The following is a 19,400-nucleotide window of genomic DNA, read 5'->3' on the forward strand; positions in this document are numbered from 1 at the left end:
TGGCTGCCTGCCAGCAATAGTTACTTTTGGTGATTGCTGTGTAACTGCAGAGTTCTACATTGTCCACAAAAGCACTCCTATCCTTGGCAGAGATTTATTGGCTGCTTTAAATCTCAGGGTAGTTAATGGACGAATTGATCTTCCTCAGCAAAGCACTCTTGCAGTACGCACACCAGTTTCAGTTTGGACCCAACACCAGGATGAGGAGAAACTCGGCTGTGCTAATGGGTTTCTGCATAAAGTTAAAATGCGGAATAATGTGATGCCTGTACAACAGAAATTACGGTGCTTACCATTTTCAGTCAGGGAAGCTGTTTCAGAGGAACTTAGAAAACTTGTTCAAAAGGACATTATTGAAGAGATTAACGCCTCAGAATGAGTTTCACCAATAGTAGTGATGCAGAAGAAGGGTGGAGGCATTCGCCTTTGTGTGGACGTAAGGGAGCCAAATAAAGCTATTGTGATTGACAGCCATCCTCTTCCTCACATAGAAGAAGTATTTGCAGAATTCCGTGGAGCAGAGATGTTTTCTACTCTTGATTTGCAGAGCGCATACCACCAGGTTATGTTGCATGAAGACAGCAGAGACCTCACAGCATTTATTACACATGAGGGACTATTTCATTTTAAACGTGTGCCATACGGTCTTGCATCAGCCCCAAGTGCCTTCCAAAAAATGATGTCATTGATTCTGAAGAATCAACATGGAGTTCAGTGCTATTTGGATGATATTATCGTGTTTGGAAATACTACTGAGGAGCATGACAATAACCTGCAGTCTGTACTTAACTGCATCAGCAAAGCAGGCCTCAAGCTCAATAGGCCCAAATGCAAATTTAGACAAACTGAACTCTCTTTTCTGGGGCATACAATTTCACAGGCTGGACTAAAACCTGATCCAGATCGTATCCTGGCAATTTCAAATGCTCCTCCTCCAACAGATTTGCAAACCTTATGTTCCTTCTTGGGTCTTACCTCCTGGTATGCAAAATTCATTCCCAAGTATGCTTCTGTCATTGAACCGTTACGAGAATTACTACGGAGAAGTTCAACCTTAGTGTGGACAGCGGATGCACAAGCTAGTTTCGAAACGGTGAAAGACTTGATTGTACATAGTCCAGTACTGCACTATTCAGTCCTGCATTTCCCACAATTGTAACTACTGATGCTTCTGATTATGGACTTGGGGCTGTCCTCACACAACTTCATGAGAACAACAGAGAGAGGACTGTTGTGTTTGCTTCAAGGACACTAAGTAATGCTGAGAGAAAATATTCTACAGTCGAAAAAGAAGCACTTGCTTGTGTCTGGGCTACTGAAAAATGGAGCACTTACCTGTGGGGCCGCACATTCAAGTTGCACACAGACCACAGCCCTTTGACGACATTGCTCACCACGAAAGGACTGGGAAGAGCAGGATATCGTATTGCTAGATGGTTTGCAAGACTACTCTCTTTCAATTATGAACTGGAATATAAGCCTGGAAACAAAAATGTGGTAGCTGATTGCCTTTCTCGCCTGCCTTTAACTTCACCAGATGGTCCACAGGAGGATGAGGATGTAGTAGTTACGTTTATTACAAACACTTTTACTGCAGTTACAAGAAAACAATTTCAAGCTGCTTGTTCAGCGTGTCCAATTCAACAAAAACTACGGGAATTTCTGACAAAGAGATGGCCCAGTAACCCTAAAAACCTTGACCCCGTTTTGCTGCCTTATTTTAGAGTTCGGGATGAACTTTCTTTGTTCGATGGCTGTGTGCTACGAGGTACACACCGACTACTTGTGCCAGAAGAATTACAGTCAAAACTCATACACCTGGCACACGCTGTTCAACAAGGAATTGTCAGAACCAAACAACAACTACGAGATCTGTATTGGTGGCCAGGGATGGACTCTCAAACTGAAGCACTCATAAAATCCTGTGTCACTTGCCAAATGCATGATAAGACAGCAGTGACATGTACCCCTCCATTACAGCCTGTTCCTCTGTCTGAATCTGCATGGGGAAAAGTGGCGACTGACATTGTAGGACCCTTCGATACTGCTCCAATTGACTGACGTTATGCCATCACTTTAATAGACTAGTTCAGTAAATGGCCTGAGGTAGCGTTTACATCACAAATCTGTTCTGCTACAGTAATTAAGTTCCTCTCTTCAGTTTTTAGCAGGGAAGGTAACTCCAAAGAACTGGTTTCAGATAATGGTAGTCAATTTACTTCCCTGGAGTTTGAAACCTTTCTAGCAGAGAGGAACATTTTACACAGAAGGTCATCCCTATATTACCCTCAAGCCAATGGGGAAATCAAACGGTTTAACAGAAGTTTGCAAACTCTCTTTCAAATGGCTAAACTGGAAGGGTGATTGTGGATACCCTTCACTACTGATTTCTTGCAAGCATACTGGGCTACACGACATGCCACAACGCAAAGATCACCTGCAGAGTTACTGCATGGGAAACAGATGAATACTAAACTGAACATTGCTGGATTGTTAAAGGCACAACCTGAGGCCCCAACTGAGGATGATGTGAGAAAAACAGTTGAACAGAATCAAGTAAAGTATAAGGCTTTCACAGACAAGCGGCGGGGTGCTAAGGAACCAAAGTTTAAGTGTGGTTCCTTTGTTAGAATACGAAAACCTGGAATTTTACGCAAAGGCGACCATAAATTCACAGCTCCTCTTAAAATCATAGAGAAGAAGGGACCTTACACCTATCGACTTTCTGATGGGCGGGTATGGAATGCTTCTTATCTTGCACCTGCCTATGCACCAAGACGAGATTATGCCAACACCCAGTCTGCATTGGATGACTTCACCGTAGTATCAACACAACAAGACATTGCATTGGAACCGGGGCTTGAGAGACGGCCTGTCAGACCCAGATGACCACCTGTCTGGATTAGAAACTATGTTATGTAGTATCTAGTGTTTTCAGTGTAATATTTCTGCCAATAGTATAGTGTCTTGTTTCCTATTTGTTCCTGTGGTTAGAACAACAATGTTTATTTTAATTGGGAGAGTTTCTTAAGAGAGGAGGGAATGTGGTGTTTAAATGTTGCTTGTGATTATTAGAACTGGGAGCACTGGCTGTTGGGAGTCTGAAAGGACAGGAAATGGGAAGGAGGGGAGAGGAGTTGAGGAGGCAGAGTGAAAGTTACAGAGGGTGCAGCTTGGTAAAGAGGTTTCCACTTTAAAAATAAAGTCCTGCTGAAGTTTGTTAGTACCTTGCCTGGTTGATACAATTATTAAACTGGTGACCCCAACCTATTAAGGTTCAAGAATTTCATAACATTTTTAAATGCTAAGCAGTAATTGTAAGGTTCTGCCCTGATGATTAGTGTGACAGTGATGTGGTGGGAGCGGGATAGCTTGAACGGGTTGGTTCACTTCTAGGTTGCTGGCTTGAATCTAACCCAGATCAACAGTGAGAGTCGTTGTTGTAATCCTTGGACCCCCTTATAGAAAACTCCTATACAATTTAATATAAAATGATGTCCTTTCTAGGTAGCGTGAACCATTCTATGCAATTTAATAGATTATTATTGTAATAAATATTCCTGCCACAGAATTCTATAGGATGATACCAAAACCCTATAGAGAGGATCGCATTCTCCATTTAAGTTTCATATTTAATAGTTTTCTAAAAAGTGTCAGCTTCTGGAATTACGTGATCTCATACAAACTTCAACTTAAAAAAAAATTAACACTCATGGTTGCAGAGAAAAACTTGAAAACATGGCCTGAGTGCACTCTAAAGGATCTGAAACCAAAAGGCAAATAAAAGGAATACCAAAAAAACCCTCAGGATTTTTAAACCAGATTCATGATTTTTGAACTCATGGGGTTGGAAACAATTCTACAGGATGTGAGTCATTCCTATACAACTCTTGTTTCATTGGTAATTAGTAATGCAACAGGCAGGCACAGAGTCAGAATGCTTCAAGAGTGCTGAGTGTCCAGTTACATGCTGAAGCTCTCCAGTTTGAGAGGGAACATCTTGGCCTGTGACCGTATTTCTGCACTCCATGGTGCCACACTGAACTAGGTCCCTCCTAAACCTTAGTCCTCTATCCCCTATTCCACACATCATGCTACAACTCTATTGGTTTTAGCCCTAGTACAATATCTAGTACTTTTTTCATAATGGCTTCTTTACATTCTCCTTACAGTTTGTTATATCTATTCATCACCTCTTGTTTAAAATCAGGGCCTGATCCCAGAAAGCCACAGGCAGATCCTCTTGTCCCGTCAGAGTCCTATTGACTTCAGTGGGGCCCCATGCAGGCATAAGGGTCCATCTGCATGATCTCTTTGCAAGATTAGGGCCATTAGGTTGTAAGGTCTTTGGAGCTGGGAGTATATCTTTCTGCCTTTGCTGTAAGAAGCCTAACACACTTTTGGCTTCTGTAAAAAATCGGGATAAAATCGGGACTGTCCCGATATTTGGGTAGTTGTCCCGCTTCCCGACCGATACTTCGCTCTGTGCCAGCAGCACTGTAAGGTTTTTTTGTTTTTTTTTTGTGCTCCACCGACGGACTCCCTCCCCCCATGTGTCCCGATATCGTCTTCATCTCATCTGGTCACCATAATTAGATCACTGGTTATGATAAATACTTTGCATATTGGGAACCCATCTCCATACCTGTGCTCCTATCTAGGCGAGATGTAGCCTTGAACCCTCTGCTAGTTAGCAACGTGGAGTGGGCAGGATTGTGGGACCCCCTGACAACAGGTCACAGCCCCAAGTTGAGAACGCCTGAACTATATGGTGACAACAGCTGGCAGTTATTAATGCCTGTTCAGTGGCCTATGTGAAATAAACTGGTGACCCCAGATCCATTCCTAATGGTTTCTATAGATGGCCATACCACAAACTTGGTGCACCTGGGTGGTCTCAGCAGAGAGACTAAGAATTGAATGGGAGTAGAGACCAAGCTGAAGGTGGGGTCCTTCCAGAACAAGACACAGACTCACTGGCAGGGCAGTGTGGGGAAAAAACAACAGTGAATCTGTTCTGTGCATTTCATTTCTCAGGGCTGCCAGTCTGGCATCTTTCCAGAGTACTAAATTCACTGTAGCGCAAGGCAGCCAACTGACCACTCTACCCTTCTAGGCTACATCCTCTCTTCCCCAAAATGATTGATGGGGACTGAAAACATTTCCTGAGGTTTTTAACATTCCACACACAATCATTCTGGATTGTGCCATTTAATCCCCCCCACGTATTTCACCAGGAGGAACTAAGTGCCCAAACCCAAAGTGAATGTGAACAAACACATCATCTACCTTTTTTAAAATGTCACGTAAGAATTTAAGAATAGTTACATTTGAGAGGGGAAATCTCTCCCTAGGCTCTGCTATGTATGACTGCAGCTTGGTCTCTCTCTCTCTCTCTCTCTCTCTCTCTGGGGGAGTAGGCGGAGAAGAGAAGCACTAGGGATGGAGCAGGCAGTGTGACTTAGGAAACTACAGTAGATCCAACTGCAGATGTGCTGCTAGGGGGTAAAGCAGCAGGGAGTTCCTTCCTCCTCTTCCACTGCAGCAGAGCCAGAATGGCAGTTTACACATAAATGGCTACATGCTCGGAAAGTAGCTCACTGTCCCAGTTGTTCATCTCTGCTCTCTCAACACACAGCTCAGCCACGAGAGCACAGGTCCCAGCCCGACAAAGCTACTAGCAAGTATCACCCAACCACAAGGAACACATTATGTGTACATTATGTAGTGTAGACCAGTAGGTTCCCTCTAATTTTTTACGTCCATGTGCAGAATGAATGTTATGTGCATCAATAGGGAGGTGTTATGCGGTGGGGGTGGGCCGAGGGGTTCAGAGTGTGGGAGGGGGCACAGGGCTGGGGCAGAGGGTTGGGATGCGGGGTGGTGCAGGCTCTGGGGAGGGGCAGGGGATGAGGGGCTCAGGGCTGTAAATATCCTGAAACCAAACACTATAAAACACAAGAAATTCAGAGTCAAGATTAAACTTCAAAGAAATTCAAAAATATGGTATGGAAAGGCACAGTTAGGATACCCAAACAGACTTATCTCTGCCATGCAGTAACACTATGAAATAACTATATGAGTGCAATTGAGGGATTTCAATGTTCCTAATACTAGGTTATAGTAAACTGATTTTTAGAGACATTAGATTTCTCTACCCTACATTGCCTTGTTTTACCTCCACCCCCATCCTTTCTTGTTCCTGTCCATATGATCTTCCATGCAGACTCACTCCAATTTCTCCTCCCTTCCTGCACTCTTTACATTCCTCTGCATGTATGCACACACACACACACACAAAAATTGCCTCCTCCCTCCTGCAGTCACTCTTGAGAATATCTAGCTCAACTGGTAGCTTTCAAATAGTAATATATAAAATCAATTCTTTTCTGCCTTTTTTTAAATAACTGAAAGATTATCCCTTCACAGAGGCTGATGCTTAAAATCTTCTTCAGACAAATTCATAAAGAATTGCCCTATGTCAAAATGAACGCCATCACTCATTGTTCTCAATGGGAGTGATGTCACACACTGATGCACTTTTTCATAATTGTGGCCACCTTTCATTGTTCCCAATATGGAGGTGTCGAAAAAAAATGAATTTTCCTTTTGTGAGAAATTTTAATATTTTGAAATAATTTTCCATTCTGAATCAGAGAGAAAAATTGGAATATTGGGACTTTTTATGAAATGAATAATTCCAAGAAGTTTTGAATCACAACTGCCTAAACAAAAAACATTGATACTTTTGAACAAACAAAAAAAATGTTTTCCATTTCAACTGGGCATTTGGTAATGAGAGATATTTCACTTTATTTCAAAATGTTGAGTCAAAATGAATGTTTTCATTTAGGAGATCCCAACCAGAAAATCAAAAAATAGCATTGAAATTGATGTTTTCCCACAGAAATTCTCAATTTTTAAGGAAACTATGTTTTTTAGTGGTAAAATATCGTGACTGAAAAACTATGACCAGGTCTATCAAGGTGAATGAATACAAAGTGTATTATTTATTATGTTATTATTATTATTATTTGTATTACCATCACACATAGGAGTCCCAGTCATGGACCTGGACCTTATTGTGCTAGGGGCTGTACAAACTCAGAACAAAGAGATGACCCTATGAAGACAGAGGTGCTCTTGTAAAGTGCTTTGAGATCTACTGATGAAAAGTGCTTTATTAGAGCTAGATATTATATTATTACTATTATTATAATACTCGGTCCTGTTGAGAACAATGGTAGGTGGCCGCCTCTTTGAAAGATGGCAGATCTTTCGCAAACTGTCTGTAGTAAAACATTATTCTTCATCCTCTGCCGAAGGAAAATTTTTCCACTAATGAAAATAACATGGGAAAATACTATTAATAAAAATTACATATAATATCAAACATAGCCTAAACATGCTGAAAGATTGCATATAAACTGTATGGGAAGTTTGAAGTATCGGTGTTATTCTGTTACTAAGATAGTTTAGAACCAAAACTAAGATGTGACACCAAGTGGTACGTTTCTTAAAAGGACTCATTTTAAAATTAATTTTAAATCCTAAACTAACAGATTTACTTATAAATTCTTTCAAAAATCATTCTGTACTCTGTGCTGAGATTCTGGGGGTGGATACACTACATTTTTGTATAGAACAAACAGATTCAATCACCGCTTTAAGGCCGAGTTGAATTCTGCATCTAATATGGAGAAACAGCCGGTTGCTCCATAACACAATGCTCATTATCGTCCACAGAGACAGTACTCGCTATTCCAGCTCTCAGCAACCCCTCACTCTTTCTTGTTTGCTTCTACAGAGCCCTTCCCTAAACATAATCCATACACAAATACATCATGGCACTGCCTTCTGGCAGCCTCCGATACTGTATCGTAACTAACTAACAAGACAGTTCATTCAGCAGGAATTGTATTATTTTAAATGAAGCAGTAACACCCTTAGTCCTGTGGCAGAGTAACAGCTTCCCCTAATAAAGGTTTGTCTACATGGGAAGTGTGCCCACAAGGGGCATTACACCACTATAATTATACCAGTAGGAGTCTACCAGTAAATTTCCTGGTGTAAACAAGCCCTAAGTTATACTAGTGTGGCTTTACACTTCCAGTTCTGTGGCCTTTTAAGGTAAATATACTAACACGCAAATAAAGTCCTCCTGACCCTCCCCCCACCAGTGACAATCCTCTGGGGCAAAAGAATTAAACCCAGAGATCATCATCGCAGATCTAATTTATGATGGAAACTAAGGTAATTACGAAAACAAGCCTGCAGCACCGATTCTTCCACCAGCTGTTGGCAGCAGCTATTGAATCAGAAGTTAAGAACTCAGACAGGATGTATCCCTGCATGCAGACTGCTGCCAAGGCACGTTGATATTGAACTTTTCTTAAAAGAACCTCTGGGTGTTTTGGCAAGAGACTGACAGCATTTCTGTCCTTTCTAGCGTATTTACATCATGTTAAACTAAAAGCAAGGTGGTGTAACAGCCTTTGAAGGGCCTGCCAGAAACCAATTTATCTGCATGTTACTAAGTCAATTATTTTACACAGCATTATGCAATAGGGAAAGAGGTCAGGTGTCTGTAACCATTCACCTCCCTCAGCACATGTCCATGAGTTCACAGAACATCTTATTAGGTTTAAAATGTAACAAGAACATTTTACAGTGATTAATATCATATCCCGCCTCCACTACACTAATGATTCCAACAGTCATGGCTGATCTGGTAAATATACGAACAAACACCTTTATGCTTTCACCAACGCTGCCCCTTACACACGGGAGGAGCTCTTGGGAAACATCCACACTGCCTCTTCTTTGTCCTCTTTCAATTCCCCTCTTAAAACTCTTCTTTGCCATGATGACTAGAAAAAACTTGACATTGATTAGGCAGCTGGTGTGCCAAGACCACTGCCTAGAATCATAGAATATCAGGGTAGGAAGGGACCTCAGGAGGTCATCTAGTCCAACCCCCTGCTCAAAGCAGGACCAATCCCCAAATAAATCATCCCAGCCAGGGCTTTGTCAAGCCTGACCTTAAAAACCTCTAAGGAAGGAGATTTCACCACCTCCCTAGGTAACCCATTCCAGTGCTTCACCACCCGCCTAGTGAAAAATCAAACCTAAACCTCCTAGCATGCTGCCCAATAGTGTCTCAGGGCTTGGCTACACTTACAAGTTGCAGCGCTGGGAGTTACAGCGCTGGTCATGCAGCTGTGTAGGGCCAGCGCTGGAGTGTGGCCACACTGATAGCTACCAGCGCTGCAGTGTGGCCACACTTGCAGCACTTTCCAGCGCTGTATTGAGAGGTGCATTGTGGGCAGCTATCCCACAGAGCACCTCGTCCCGTTTTGGCGCCGTTTTGGCGCTGAGTATTGTGGGAAGGGGAAGGAAGTGTGTGGGTCATTCCGCTTCCTGTTCCAACGCCCCGTGGTGCATCGCTTCACATCCCAGCATTCTGTCTTTCCGGCAACGTTTGGCGCCATTGTGAGTGTCTTTCTGTCTGTGTGTGAATCGTGATTTCTGTGGGAAATGGAGCCCGAGCTGCTGAGGACTGTGCTGATGAGTGTCGCCAGCACAACACGTTTGGCAGTCGAGCTATTCCTTCAGCTCCAAAGTGACAGTGAGGAGTCCGACGATGATATCGATATGGATTTGCCTGCAGCGTGTGACACTACAGTTCTTGTGGCATTCACGGAAATGCTCAGCACTGTTGAACGCCGCTTTTGGGCTCGGGAAACAAGCACTGAGTGGTGGGATCACATCATCATGGAAGTCTGGGATGACGAGCAGTGGCTACAGAACTTTCGTATGAGAAAAGCCACTTTCATGGGACTGTGTGCTGAGCTCGCCCCCACTCTGCGGCGCAAGGACACAAGATTGAGAGCTGCCCTGATGGTGGAAAAGCGGGTGGCTATTGCAATCTGGAAGCTGGCAACTCCAGACAGCTACCGATCGGTCGGGAACCAGTTTGGAGTGGGAAAGTCGACCGTTGGAATCGTGTTGATGCAAGTTTGCAAGGCAATTAATCGCATCCTGCTAAGAAAGACCGTGACTCTGGGGAACGTGCAGGACATTGTGGATGGCTTTGCACAAATGGGTTTCCCTAACTGTGGAGGGGCGATAGATGGGACGCATATTCCTATTCTGCCCCCCCCGGCATCAGAGTACGTTAATCGTAAGGGGTATTTCTCTATGGTTCTCCAGGCGCTTGTGGATCACCATGGGCATTTCATTGACATTTACACAGGCTGGCCTGGAAAGGTGCATGATGCACGCATCTTTCGGAACAGTGGCCTGTTCAGGAAGATGCAGGCAGGGACTTTTTTCCCAGACAGGAAGATCACAGTAGGGGACGTCGAAATGCCCATTGTGATCCTTGGAGACCCCGCTTACCCGTTACTGCCTTGGCTCATGAAACCCTATACAGGGAAGCTTGACAGGAGCAAGGACCGGTTCAACTACAGGCTGAGCCGGTGCCGAATGACTGTGGAGTGTGCTTTTGGCCGTTTAAAAGCGCGCTGGAGATCCTTGTATGGGAAGCTAGACTTGGGGGAAAGCAGCATCCCCGCGGTTATATGCACTTGCTGTACCCTCCATAATATTTGTGAAGGGAAGGGTGAAACATTCAGTCAGGCATGGACCACCGAGGTTCAAGTCCTGGAGGCTGAATATGCACAGCTAGAGAGCAGGGCTAATAGAGAGGCCCAGCACAGGGCTTCAAGGATTAGGGATGCCTTGAGGGAAGAATTTGAGGCTGAAAGCCAACAGTAATGTTTGCTGCCTTGCATGGGAGTGAAGTGCACTGTTTACACTGTTATTCTATTATCCCTAAAATGATTTGCAGTGCCTGTTTCTTTACTGGGCTAAGATATCTTTCACTATCTGCTATAATAAAGACTGTTTTCAAAGCCAAGAATTGTTTTATTGAAAAGAAAAAAACTTCCTTGACAGACAGACAGACACACAACATTTCATGAACACAAGAGGGCAGGGGTGTGGGTTGGTGAACTGCACAGTCACAAGTTTGCATACGTCCTGTCTGGAGTGCTGTGCAATGAATCCTGCACTTCAGGGTGCATAAACTGCATGGTGATGGGGGTTGAGTGCAGAGGGTAAGGGTTGTAGTTATCAGGGCTGGTTGGTGAACGTACAGGTGTTGGAGGCAGCTGGTGGTGGTAAGAACCTGGATGCTGGGGAAGGGGGGTTTGAACTGACATTGGTGCACAAGGCAAAAAGCTTTGGGACGGGGGGGTGGGGGAGTAGCATGGTAGTGCTCTGCTTGCATGGCAACGAGTGACTCGATAGAGTCCGCTTGGCGCGACAGGATGCTTAGCAGCTTCTCTGTGCTTTTCCTCTTGGCCACTGCATTTCTCTGCTGGGTCCTGCTTTCCCTCTGGCGGATCCTGCTTTCCTTTTCTCTCCACTCCTGCAAGTTTTTACTCTCTCTAGCAGAGTGAGCAATAACAGTTCTCAGCATGTCTTCCTTGCTCTTTCGGGGATTTTTTCTCAAATTCTGCAGCTTCTGTGCTGTGGTACATCTGGTCAGTCCAGCAGTCAAGGTCACTTTAGAAAGGCAGAATTGACAACATTTAACAGGGAAGCATTGTGTTCATTATCTCCAGACTGAAATTCCCACACACTGAAGGAGTTCTTAGTCCTCACTTTAGCATTCTTTTACCACACACATAACACAGCAGAAGCCACGAAATGGTGAGTGAGGGGTGCTTATAGAGGGAGAAGTGGGGCTTGAGTGATAGAGGGGTGCTGGTTGCTTTGGGTAATCTGGAGTGATAGAGGGGTTGAGTGAAGATGCAGCTGCAGGGGTGATCTTCACTATCTCCCTATCTCTATCACTAGCTTCACTAAAGAGTCTCCCAACATTTTTCACAGGAGTTAATCCTGGAAGATATCTCCTTGCTGCGAGTCACTAGGGAACAGCGGGAGGCTCTTCTACAGCAATGTGGATTCCGCCCTGGACCCTATGCGGCTTCCCTGTGTTCAGCAATGGTCCCCCCACCCCTCGCGGCACAGTGGCGCGGATGCGTTAGCCTGACTGGGACAAGAACAGTGGCTCTCCCTATAAGCCTGCGCAGGCATATTGCCCACGCTCTGGCTGAAACTTTTGCTGAGATTACTGCAGCCGATTACCGCGACGTGATAGACCACATCAATGGGCTATTCCACATCTAGGCTGGCATGCATACAGCCCTAACCCCCCTTCCTCTCCAGAAACATTTCCACCCAGAAAATAAAAGCTGCTTACCGGTAACCCGCTGCTCTGCTTGTCCTTCTGCAACTGCTGGCTGCTGCGATTGGGTACTTTCCTCCTGGCTTGAGAAGAGCTCCTGGCTGCATGCCTCCAGGGACTCTGGGGTGTCTTCCCCCATCCCAGTAGCTTCACTCACGTTTTCCTCCCCCCCCCACCACCGCCACCTCCGCCTCCTCCTCCTCCTCCTGTCCCCCACCCGGCTCAGAAGTGTCCATCGTTGTCCTGGGATTGGCAGTGGGGTCACCCCCAAGTATCGCGTCCATCTCCCTGTAAAAACGGCAGGTCGTGGGGGCAGCTCCGGATCGGCGATTACCCTTGCGGGCTTTGTAATAGGCACTCCGCAGCTCTTTAACTTTCACCCTGCATTGTAGTGCGTCCCGATCATGGCCCCTATCCAGCATGGACCTTGATACCTGCTCAAAGATATCGTAATTCCTACGGCTGGAGCGCAGCTGGGACTGCACAGCTTCCTCCCCCCAAACACTAATGAGGTCCTGCAATTCGCCAGTGCTCCATGCTGGGGCTCGTTTGCTGCGTGGAGGCATGGTCACCTGTAAAGATTAACTGATTGCACTCCACACCTGGCTGCAGCAAACAGGAAGGAGATTTTTAAAATTCCCGGGGCATTTAAAGGGCGGGTCACCTGAGGCAAGAGCAGTAGAGTGCAAACTGATGAGCAGAGTGGCTGAACAGGAATTCTGGGATAACTTCTTATTCCCTGGAGGACAATTAAAGCGCTGGTGAGTGTCCACACCTGCTGAGCAGCGCTGGATCACCAGCGCTGCACTCCTTATACCCCAACCCGGACGGGTTTTCAGCCAGCGCTGCAACCAGGGAGTTGCAGTGCTGGTTGTGCCCTGCAAGTGTGGACGGGGTGTAATTGCAGCGCTGGAAAGCCTCCACCAGCGCTGCAACTTGTAAGTGTAGCCAAGCCCTCATTGTTTCCTTTCTCTCCCTCATCAGTCGGCTGTATCCATCTCTTGTTTCTTGTCTTACACTTAAGTTGAAAAGTTCCTCTTTTTGTTCTATTTTTGTACAGCACCTAGCACAATGGGGTCCTTGTCTATGATTGTAGGCTCTACTGCAATACAATAATTATTAAATATGGTAGGTGAGCAATATAACAATCCCGAGGTATACGAGCATGTAAATATAATGCCTTTGGCAAGGGAGTAATGGGAGAAGAAACCAGGTGCAAATGGCATCTCCTTGTGCCAGCCAGGAAGGCTTCACCTGAAGGAGTCACTCATGAGGGAGAGAAGATGCTCCCCAAAGACTTATGCCAGTAAAGAGTAGCTTTAAAACTACAGCCAAGGTTCCATAATGTCAGGACCCAGGTATGGCACGCAGGTCGAGGCCAGGGTCTGGGTTCGAGGGGACGTGGTCCGAGTTCAGTCTAGAGGGTCAAGCCAGAAGCAGCAAGCTGTACCAGTGTCACACAATAGGATCAAGTCAGACTTGAGGTTGCTGAGCAGCACCAGGTCAGAGCCAAGTGAGCCAGCCAAAGGAGGGGTAGTGGAAAAGAGCCATGGCGAGGTGCTGGGAGCAGAGCCAGAGACCAGGAACCAGGGGCAAGGTGTCAGAAGTGGAGCTGGGGACCAAGAACTGGAATCAGGAGTGAGGCATCAGGAGCAGAGCTGGAACCAGGGGCGAGGCATCTGGAGCGGAGCCGGCAATCAGGACCAGAGGCGAAGCGTTGGGAGCGGAGCTGGTGACCGGCAACCGGAACCAGGAGCGAAGCATTGGGAGCAGACCTGGGGACCAGGAACCTGAGCCAGGGACAAGGCGTCAGGAACAGAACCGGGGACTGGGAACCAGAACCAGGGGCGAGGCATCGGGAGCGGAGCTGCAGGCCAAGAAGACGACCCAGGGGTGAGGCATCTGGACCAGAGCCAGGGACTGGGAACCAGACCCAGGGGCGAGGCATTGGGAGTGGAGCCAAGGACCCGAACAGGGGCGAGGCGTCTGGAGCAGAGCCGGGAACCAGGAACCAGAACCAGGGGCAAGGCATTGGGAGCAGAGCTGGGGACCGGGAACCAGAACTAGGAGCAAAGCGTCAGGAGCAGAACCGGGGACTGGAACTAGGGGAGAGGCGTCGGGAGCAGAGCCAAGGGACTGGAACCAGGGGTGAGGCTAGGTATCACAAACAGGGTTAGGGCCAGAAACCAGGAGCAAGCCAAGGTATCAGGAGTGCACAGCAAGGTCTGTTTGCAGCAGCAAGCCAGGGATCCACCTAGTTGCACAGATAGCCAACAGCTGTTTTCTCTAAGTCTTAAATAGCATGCCTGGTCCAAGGAAGGGAATGCAGTAGGCTCCACCAGTCAGGACCTCCATAGGTGGGACAGTCAGTGGTGCTTGAACCCATTCAGCACTTCACCAGAGATGTAGAGGTGTGGACACAGTAACCACCCAGGAGCCAGCAGACGCGGGGTCCAGAGCCATAGATACTTACAATAACAGCTCTGTAAACGGAGTGTGCCTGCAAGATGCACTGGTTCAGTTCATTCCCCAGGTGCCCTAAACTAGACCCATCCCTAGACAATGTTGCCCATTTTCAGCAGAGCAGAGGTTGTAGGCACCACACAGCACCACAACCAGCAGACAGCTTCAGGTTCATTTATGGACAGGACGGTGTGACGGTGCACTCTGTATGATTTTATGAAAGTATGCTTATAAGTATGAATATAATGTAACTGGAATATGCTTCATTCAGAAGGTCTCTTGTAAGGTATCATTACAAAGCTTATAATCTACTCAGTGTGGTCATCCTATTTGTATAAATGTATCACTCTTGTATCTGAAAGTAGAAATATGAAATACAACTCTGAGGGTCTATTGTAATTATGCAAAGTGTGCGTCATTAATGGTGGTTTGGAATCTTGATGGCTCCCATTAACCAGGACAATTGTCTGTAGGTGGCTGTTTTACTTGTGAGTTTTCCTGTTTACATGTGTGCTGGCAAGTGGGTAATGAAGTCTTACAGTGACATGTGATCATGTCACCTGAACTGGAATCCATCAATGGTGTTTTTCCATTGAGAAGGGAGGTAGGAACCCAGAGGGACGAAGGATTTCCGACTTATGGAAAAGATATATAAGTGGGAGGAATAGAACAAAGGGGGAGCCATCATGAGAAATCCCCTAACTACCACCTGAACTGGAACAAGGACAGTATCTACAGGGGGTGTGAGTGATTGCTGGGCCCAGACTAGAAGGAGACTAGTTTGTAAAAGTATCAGAGGGGTAGCCGTGTTAGTCTGGTTCTGTAAAAGCAGCAAAGAGTCCTGTGGCACCTTATAGACTAACAGACGTATTGGAACATGAGCTTTCGTGGGTGAATACCCACTTCGTTGGATGCATAAATCCGAAGAAGTGAGTATTCACCCACGAAAGCTCATGCTCCAATACGTCTGTTAGTCTATAAGGTGCCACAGAACTCTTTGCTGCTTTTAGTTTGTAAAAGGAAGCCTTGGACAGATGTCTTATTAAAACATAGTTAGGTCTCCAATTATATTGCACATTGGAAGTGTATGGATATGACACTTTGCCCCAGCTGCAGATCCGTCCCTCAAACTTTTATATAGTCTGGTCCAGATCTTAGATATCCTCTAGTAGACCAGCTTCCTCCCCCATTTGAAATCACATGAATCAGTTGCTCTTCCTTCTCTTCCCATTTGCAGTCTCATCACAGCAAACACCATGGGAACTTCAGTGATTGCATTAGGAAAGTAACATATGGTTTGCTATCTTTTGCTGAAAATTAGCAAAGAGTAAAGCTGGCACCCTGGAACAAGCAGCTCTCTAGCCATGAAACAACGTTCCACAGATGGCCATCTGGAAAATCACTGCATCAGGGTTTTGTCTCCAGGACCATCAGTCTAACGCCTTTCACAAACACTACAATCACCCATAAAATTAAAATAAATTTACATTTCTCCTCTTTATTATTTCTGTACTGGTGTAACTAGTACATTCCACTCTGTGGCAGGGGTAAAAAATGGCTGATATTGACTTCAGTGAGGCAATGCCAATTTCCATAGCTGAGGATCTGTACCTTCTCCATTTTTAGGCTATCTTTTGGTTTCCAGGTATATTAGAACAAATTGTAATCAATCCTGGCTATGACATCCTCTCTTTGTAACCTTCCAAATGCTTGTCAGAAAGAGGTTGTGGCCTGTTTTATTAGTTTTACACTAGGGAGTGCAAGTAGCATTTTGCCAAAGTGATATACCTGCTGATTAGAGTCTCTAATATTTTTCCTATTCCTCCATAAGGGACAATTTTCAAACTTAGGTGCCAAAAGTCCCTATTTAGGCACTGAGGCGCCTAAATGGCATATTCAAGCATAGAAACATGGAACTGGATCCTTAAAGCCAAAAGCTTTTCCCAACTGCACCTTAGAATAGAAAGATAAATTCCTCCCATCTGACAAGTGGGACCTAAACAGTCTTCATATCATTCATATCGTTCTGCTTCTCCTGTACAGTAAAATAAGAGAAACTCTGTTACCGTTACTGGAGCAGGACTGTCAGAGCCACAGAGCTTTACAGTCTGACTGCTTAATCCCCTAACAGATTCATGGAACCAGCAAAGTGATAGATAAGCTTGATTCCCAGCTCTATCACTGGCCTGCTGGGTGACATGGGGCAAGTCACTTGATCTCTCTGTGCCTTAGTCCCCCATCTGTGGATAACTGTACTTCTCTGCTGTGAGGTGCTCAGATCCCACAGTGGTGGGGGCCATATTATGTTAAACCAGAGGTACTAAAACAAATCCCAGTGTGACTGCTGTATGCCTCTCATAAGAAAGGCCATACTGGGACAGACCAATGGTCCATCTAGCCTCGTATCTTCCAACAGTGGCCAGTGCCAGGTGCTTCAGAGAGGGAATGAACAGAACAAGGCAATCCTTGAGTGATCATCCCACTGTCTACTCCCAGCTTCTGGCAGTCAGAGATTAGGGACACACAGAGCATAGGGTTGCATCCCTAACTATCTTGGCTAATAGCCATAGGTGGACCTACCCTCCATGAACTTATCTGATTCTTTTTTGAACCCCATTAGAGTTTTGGATTTCACAACATCCCCTGGCAATGAGTTCCACAGGTTGACTGTGTGTTGTGTGAAGAAGCACGACTTTGTGTTTGGTTTAAACCTGCTGCCTATTAATTTGATTGGGCGACCCCTGGTTCTTGTGTTATGTGAAGGAGTAAATAACACTTTCTTATTCACTTTCTCCACACCGTCCATGATTTTATAAACCTTTATCATGTCCTCTTTTAGTTCAAGCTGAAAAGTCCCAGTCTTTTTAATCTCTTCTTGTATGGAAGCTGTTCTATACCTTAATAATTTTTGTTGCCCTTCTCTGTACCTTTTCCAATTCCAATATATGTTTTTTGAGATGGGGTGACCAGAACTCCACACAGTGTTCAAGGAGTGGGCATACCATGGATTTATATAGTGGCATTTTGATATTTACCATCTTATTAGCTATCCCTTTCTTAATGGTTCCTAACATTGTTAGTTTTTTTTGACTGCCATGGCACATTGAGTGGATATTTTCAGAGAACTATCCATAGTAAATACGGTAGCATCTGGATATGATTGTCTGCAGTAAGCAGAGATATAGTGAGGAGGGGAAGAGATACTTAGCCTCAGTCTTTAATGAGGCTAATGAGGAGCTTAGGGATAATGGTAGGATGACAAATCAGAACGAGGATATGGAGTTAGCTATTACCACATCCAAGGTAGAAGTCAAACTCGAACAGCTTAATGGGACAAAATCGGAGGGCCCAGATAATCTTCATCCAAGAATATTAAAGGAACTGGCACATGAAATTGCAAGCTCATTAGCAAGAATTTTTAATGAATCAGTAAACTCAGGGGTTGTACTGTACGACTGGAGAATTGCTAACATAGTTCCTATTTTTAAGAAAGGGGAAAAAAGTGATCCGGGTAACTACAGGCCTGTTAGTTTAACATCTGTAGTATGTAAGGTCTTGAAAAAAATTTTGAAGGAGAAAGTAGTTAAGGACATTGAGGTCAATGGTAATTGGGACAAAATACAACATGGTTTTACAAAAGGTAGATCATGCCAAACCAACCTGATCTCCTTCTTTGAGAAGGTAACAGATTTTCTAGACAAAGGAAACGCAGTGGATCTAATTTACCTCAATTTCAGTAAGGCATTTGACACGGTTCCACATGGGGAATTATTAGTTAAATTGGAAAAGATGGGGATCAATATGAAAACTGAAAGGTGGATAAGGAGCTGGTTAAAGGGGAGACTACAACAGGTCGTACTGAAAGGTGAACTGTCAGGCTGGAAGGAGGTTACCAGTGGAGTTCCTCAGGGATCAGTTTTGGGACCAATCTTATTTAATCTTTTTATTACTGACCTTGGCACAAAAAGTGGGAATGTGCTAATAAAGTTTGTGGACGACACAAAGCTGGGAGGTATTGCCAATACAGAGAAGGACCAGGATATCATACAGGAAGATCTGGATGACCTTGTAAACTGGAGTAATAGTAATAGGATGAAATTTAATAGTGAAAAGTGCAAGGTCATGCATTTAGGGAGTAATAACAAGAATTTTAGTTATAAATTGGGGACACATCAGTTGGAAGTAACAGAGGAGGAGAAGGACCTCGGAGTATTGGTTGATCACAGGATGACTATGAGCTGCCAATGTGATATGGCCGTTAAAAAAGCTAATGCAGTTTTGGGATGCATCAGGCGAGGTATTTCCAGCAAAGATAAGGAGGTGTTAGTACTATTATACAAGGCACTGGTGAGACCTCATCTGGAATACTGTGTGCAGTTCTGGTCTCCCATGTTTACGAAGGATGAATTCAAACAGGAACAGGTACAGAGAAGGGCTACTAGGATGATCCGAGGAATGGAAAACCTATCTTATGAAAGGAGACTCATAGAGCTTGGCTCATTTAGCCTAACCAAAAGAAGGTTATGGGGGGATATGATTGCTCTTGATATATATATCAGAGGGATAAATATCAGGGAGGGAGAGGAATTATTTAAGCTTAGTACCAATGTGGACACAAGAACAAATGGATATAAACTGTCTAACAGGAAGTTTAGACTTGAAATTAGATGAAGGTTTCTAA

At 44.9% G+C, this 19,400-nt stretch overlaps 1 protein-coding gene across 3 annotated transcripts in view; it reads right to left on the reverse strand.

Annotated features, from left to right (window-relative positions):
- Window positions 1-19,400, reverse strand: part of LOC123367428 (protein eva-1 homolog C-like) — a 304,747-nt gene that overhangs the window by 202,136 nt on the left and 83,211 nt on the right. The window contains exon 1 of one of the 3 annotated variants that reach the window (XM_045011679.1): window positions 1,336-1,403. The exons of the other annotated variants lie outside the window; for them this stretch is intronic. Coding sequence (XP_044867614.1) covers window positions 1,336-1,351 — 16 coding nt within the window. The 5' untranslated portion in view covers window positions 1,352-1,403. Of the gene's footprint in view, window positions 1-1,335; window positions 1,404-19,400 lie in introns of those variants that run through there. 3 annotated transcript variants of the gene reach the window in all.

Source organism: Mauremys mutica, chromosome 3 (genome assembly GCF_020497125.1).
Source record: "Mauremys mutica isolate MM-2020 ecotype Southern chromosome 3, ASM2049712v1, whole genome shotgun sequence".
NCBI lineage: Eukaryota > Metazoa > Chordata > Testudines > Geoemydidae > Mauremys > Mauremys mutica.